General features: G+C 46.5%; 1 protein-coding gene across 2 annotated transcripts in view; it reads right to left on the reverse strand.

The window, feature by feature from the left end:
• The window catches only part of DIS3L (DIS3 like exosome 3'-5' exoribonuclease), a 94538-nt gene extending 89287 nt beyond the window's left edge, over positions 1 to 5251 (reverse strand). The window contains exons 1-3 of one of the 2 annotated variants that reach the window (XM_063925577.1): positions 5006 to 5091; positions 3125 to 3280; positions 1755 to 1908 (exon numbers count right to left, since the gene is read on the reverse strand). In XM_063925577.1, coding sequence (XP_063781647.1) covers positions 1755 to 1908; positions 3125 to 3176 — 206 coding nt within the window. In that variant the 5' untranslated portion in view covers positions 3177 to 3280; positions 5006 to 5091. Of the gene's footprint in view, positions 1 to 1754; positions 1909 to 3124; positions 3281 to 5005 lie in introns of both variants that reach the window. The other variant, XM_063925576.1, reaches the window with a different exon arrangement.
• Between the last annotated feature and the right edge of the window lie 749 nt (positions 5252 to 6000).

A 6000-nucleotide genomic window follows, 5' to 3' on the forward strand; every position in this document is an offset into this window, starting at 1 on the left:
AGCGCTATATAATGCAGGGACTAACTGAATTATGTCCCCTATAGCTGCTGTTATATATACTGCGCCTAAATTTAGTGCCCCCCCCTCTCTTTTTTACCCTTTTCTGTAGTGTAGACTGCAGGGGAGAGCCAGGGAGCTTCCTTCCAGCGGAGCTGTGAGGGAGAAATGGCGCCAGTGTGCTGAAGGAGATAGCTCCGCCCCTTTTTCGCAGACTATTCTCCCGCTTTTTTCTGGATTCTGGCAGGGGTAATTATCACATATATAGCCTCTGGGGCTATATATTGTGGTATTTTTGCCAGCCAAGGTCTTTTTATTGCTGCTCAGGGCGCCCCCCCCCTAGCGCCCTGCACCCTCAGTGACCGGAGTGTGAAGTGTGTATGAGGAGCAATGGCGCACAGCTGCAGTGCTGTGCGCTACCTTGGTGAAGACTGATGTCTTCTGCCGCCGATTTTCCGGACCTCTTCTTGCTTCTGGCTCTGTAAGGGGGACGGCGGCGCGACTCCGGGACCGAACACCAAGGCCAGTTCCATGCGGTCGGTCCCTCTGGAGCTAATGGTGTCCAGTAGCCTAAGAAGCCCAAGCTAGCTGCAAGCAGGTAGGTTCGCTTCTTCTCCCCTTAGTCCCTCGCTGCAGTGAGCCTGTTGCCAGCAGGTCTCACTGTAAAATAAAAAACCTAAATATATACTTTCTTTCTAGAAGCTCAGGAGAGCCCCTAGTGTGCATCCAACCTCGGCCGGGCACAAAATCTAACTGAGGCTTGGAGGAGGGTCATAGTGGGAGGAGCCAGTGCACACCAGGTGACCTAAAGCTTTCTTTAATTGTGCCCAGTCTCCTGCGGAGCCGCTATTCCCCATGGTCCTTACGGAGTTCCCAGCATCCACTAGGACGTCAGAGAAAGGTGAGTGATTTACTTTGTGGGTTTGGTTCTTTCTCTCTGCACACTTCACTGCACATGGGTATTCTTACCTGAGGAAAAGGCTTGATGCCTTGAAACGTCGTAAGACCTCCATGTTTTTCCATTTATTGCACATTATTGCTCTGTTTTGCACCATGCTTTGAATATAAAAGTTTTTCAAGACCTTGGAGTGCCGCCTCTTGTCCTTTGCCAGATACACAGGTGGGGAAGGAACAGAATATATATATATATATATATATATATATATATATATATATATATATATATATATATATATATATATATATATATATATATATATAGTGTAAGCGGCACTCTTGGGTCTTATTTGCAAATGCCTGACGACGATAGAAATAAATCGGAACGTTGCTATAAACTTCCAGGAGGATGACCTGTTGATTTATATGAATAAGACCCAAGAGTGCCGCTTACTTTTGCTGCTATACATACCTATATGTTTAAAGCAGCACCGGGCTAATATATATATATATATATATATATATATATATATATATATATATATATATATATATATATATATATATAAAATATATACACACACACATATAAGCACAGTATATATAGAGTTAATGTTATCACTGATGAAAGTATAATGCCCAAATAACAGCACACCGATTCCGATCACTCCCATGCAGTGAATAAACCACAGGTCATACTGTAAAAGCATGTTATTAGGGCTGCAGTGGCACAACACGTAGGTCTAATCTTTGTCCATTCTCTAATGGTCAAGAGCAGAATACTATGAAGAGGTGTGTCTTTGTATCTGTAGACAATAGAGACTCTGCCTGTCTCCATGCTACATGACCGCATAATTTACCTGCGTCCTCGCTGATACTGTAAGGCTTGAGATGCCGTCTGCATAAAGATGATGCCTCGCAACTCTGAGAACTCCAGCACCTCTTGGTAATCCTGCAACACTTGGCAGTCCGGGACAACATAGTGTGTCAGCTCTTCAGACAAAAGCTTACCATCTTAACAGGAGCACAGAGAGAACAGTTAAGCAACAACAGATGATTCCCAGGCTTCCCAAAAACATATTGCTAATGATCCCAGTGCTATGAATGAAACTAATGCCCCATCGTAAAAGCAGGAACAGATGATGCACAGTAGACTGGATCGTCCCTGTCAATGGGCCTAACTCAGAGGTGGTTGCAGATCAGAGGAGGTCACAGATGGGCAATGTTTGGTAATGGGCGCATGCACTGGAGCCGCACTGCGCATGTGCCAGCATTGTCTTGCAATAACGGTCGCAGTGCGGCTCTAGAAGCAGCTTGATTGACAGGCTGTAGGTCTTTGGGGGCAGTGACGGGGAGCATTGTAGGAAACGGAGGCGTGTCACTGTGTCCAGTTCTGGAGACCATGGGGTAAATTTACTAAGATGGGAGTTCTATTTAAGATGGGATGTTGCCCATAGCAACCAATCAGATTCCAGGTATTATCTTCTAGAAGGTGCTAGATAAATGAGTAATAGAATCTGATTGGTTGCTATGGGCAACATCCCATCTAAAATAGAACTCCCATCTTAGTAAATTTACCCCCTTATCTCCAGGATATAAATACATTAGAGAGTGTACAAAGAAGGGCAATTAAAATGGTGCATGGCCTACATCACAAAACTTACCCGGATAGGCTAAAAGATCTTAACATGTATAGTATGGAGGAGAGAAGGGAAAGGGGGGACATGATAGAAACTTTCAAATATACCAAAGGTCTTAAAGTTCAGGAGGGAAACATTCTTCAAAGGAAGAGAAGTATTAGAACTCGAGGACATACACTGAAACTGGAGGAAGGTAGGTTCAGGGGAAATTTAAGGAAAAATTACTTCACAGAAAGGGTAGTGGATATGTGGAATAGCCTCACATCAGAGGTGGTAGAGCAATTTAAACATGCTTGAGATAGGCATATGAATATCCTTACAAAGAATTAAGGTTCAAAAAGGGTAGAGATTACCTAAATGATAAAAAAAAAAAAAGGGGCAGACTAGATGGGCCAAGTTCTTATCTGCTGTCAAATTCTATGTTTTTATGTCACCGCCGTTTTATGGGTGTGCCAAAGCCAGTGCCTTCAGGCACAGATTCACTGGCCGCAGCAGCTTAGTTTGCGGTGTACATTCTGAGAAACCTTCTGCTTGCTCAGATGTCAGATGACCTACCCAATGTTCCTCGGATGCTGGGTAATTGGACATACCTGCTGGTGGTGGACATCTTATTACAAAAGACTGCACCTGCAGCATTAGCATAACTTCTCAGAGTCGCCGCTACTGAAGACGCAGCACCGACCCCACTTGCTTTCACCTCTGAATCAGGCCCAATATCCTTAATTATTGGAAGGGTGCGCCAATAACTGGAAAACATACAGAGCTATATAATCAACGATGCATGTAATATCAAAAGACGATGGGGCTGTTACAAAGGCGGTCACTGTGGCGATTTATCACACTGTCGCTGTTTACAAATCTGCGCATGTCCAAATCTACATGTGGCTGGTGTTCGGGGTGGCACCAAGCAGCTTTCCCCAGACCTCCTGAGCAGCCTGACAGTTACTGAGATGTCTGATGGTCACACGGGATGTCCCCAGATGCAGCAGCGGATCACAGAAGACACCATTGGACCTCTTGCCGCTGCATACAAAGTGGCACAATGGTGAAATTAGCATCCATCCTTCTGTGACTTAGGAAGCCGCAGCAAAATCTGCATCCATCTACACACATGCTGGGTGCCACACAGAACAGGGCATGGCCCCTAGCATATGTGTGAAGCCATCCCGCGATGCATCCACAATTTAATTTCGGATGTTTCAATTTGTGGTTGACCCCTGGCTACGCTGGTAGGCGGCCCGATGCCATTTTTTTTCATCGGAGTGACTGCTGTGACGTTGCACAGCCGCCCTGAAAATGGTCCGGATACGCCTGCATTGTCCGTACCTCGCCCACAAAACGGACTCTGCAATCTCCCCATTTTGTGTTATCTCTTCTAGGAGTGGATTATTCCACCCTGGGTAATCCTACACAGTGTGCGAAGATGGCTGCCGCACCTGGTACCTTGTGAGGGTGGAAGTGGACCTTGGAGGTTATTACCCAAAATGTCTACACCAATCACGCATTATGCTTTCTGTGTGCTCAAGGTTTTTTTTTTTTTTTTGTCTGTGTGGTTTATCTTTTGATGTATTACTTAATACAGAAGATTTATGTGCATTGTTTGAGTTCAAGTTGGCTCCGCGGATGGCTGACTCGGTGCTGCTCTGCCAAGCAGCCCTCGTTTTTAGTTTTACATGTATAATATGTCGAGTCTATCGTACAGTTGCAATGTGTAGTATGAACTCATACGTGTAATGTATGCTACGTTTTTCCCTTCTTATGCTACATATTCCCCCTTCATGTTGCTGCTTGGCAATGCACTGTACCACAAAGAATTCCTAGTGTACGCGAGTACACCTGGCCAATAAAGCTGATTCTGAACGCCGCCCCGACGGCCGCCGCTGTCAATCAACTTGTGAACGGTTGCAGAGCTGCTGCGTAAAGATGCGCGGCTGCGTTCGGGTCTGAATTGACCCCTTTTCACAGAAGAGAACACGGCAAATATCATGGCTAATTCAGTGAAACAGACAGCTGTATGTAACATACAGGGAGGAGCATGCTGTCATTACCAAAACACAGGAGCCCAGTATACACATAACACTTTCACCATGCTGCTTTCATCCTTGGGTGCAATTAACAGAATCATTATATGGGACAAATAGCATCCAGACATCAATCCTTTACGTACACAGACAAAGTAATAGTAGAAACAAGGATCAGATTCCCTTCTGGCAAACTCAAAGTGCAATCACCTGGCAGCATGCAGAGGGAAGGGCAGTGCTAGCCAGTACCCACTCTCCTAGTAATCACATGTGTATGAGTTAGCACCCTACCAGGCACTGTGAGTGCAGCACACAGCTCATCATATATTGTATATATACACACATATAAGGCGAGGAAATTATATTTATTCAGCTGAGTGCACCGAACCCTCAGTGTCACGGCTGGGCAATGCTGGGCGATCACAGACCGCATAATAATAATAATGTCACCTCTGAGACAGGCTGAGCAGAGCGGGCTGCCGCAGCTGACGTCCTCCCGCAGGTAGTGTTCCCGCACGGCTCTCAGTGTCCTGCCGCGCTGCGTCTTCAGGTGCAGGATCCGCTCTGTCTTCAGCATGATTGCGGCCTATCATTGGGCAGAACCGGGGACTTTCCTGGATCGGCGTGCCGGGAAGCATGAAGCTCAGTAGCGGGACCGGAGGACACGCCCCCAGCAATGCCACGCCCACTTACTAGATGTTTTGAAACCTTTGAAGAAAACGCCCCCTCACATCATGTCTACTTTAGATGATTGTCATCCCTGCCAGCCAGACCTGACCACATATCCGGGTTTTGGAATGTATGGCAATGGGAATAACTTTATGTTTTTACTCCTTATCCGTCTCAATTTATAATTTATGTGTATATATATATATATATATATATATCTGTATATATATATATCTATATATCAGTGGCGTGCGGTGAGGTCAGTGGCTGGTGAGGCACTGCAGCCATAATGTCCACCGAATCCTGCCGATGACCCCTACCGCCGCCGAGCCAATGCCTGCTACTGCCCCTGAGCCGATGCTGGCTTCCCCGAGCTGGCAATATGCCGGGCGGGTTGCCATAGCGGCGGGGGCGGAGCCGGCAGTGGAGGTGGCGCTGGGAGATGAGATCAGCTCTGCACCGCCTCTCCTTGTTGTAGTGAACGAGTCCCAGGTCGCATCGACCCGGGAGCCCGTTTATGCTGCCATTGACCCGGTATTCATCCCGGGAATAACACTGCTTTATTCCCGGGTTGGATTCCCGGGTCAGGCGACCTGGGATTTCGGCTATGGTGCTTTCACACCGCACACTGACCCGTGTCGATCCGGCAATATGCCGGGTCGATACCGGGTTATTTGTGTGGTGTGAAAGGGGTATTACATTTCCCATTAATTGAGCCCTAATGCAGCATTGAGGTAATGGGCAGTAGCTCAGGGAGTCAGTAAATCATAATAATT

The sequence above is a fragment of the Pseudophryne corroboree genome, chromosome 6 (assembly GCF_028390025.1).
Source record: "Pseudophryne corroboree isolate aPseCor3 chromosome 6, aPseCor3.hap2, whole genome shotgun sequence".
Taxonomy (NCBI): domain Eukaryota; kingdom Metazoa; phylum Chordata; class Amphibia; order Anura; family Myobatrachidae; genus Pseudophryne; species Pseudophryne corroboree.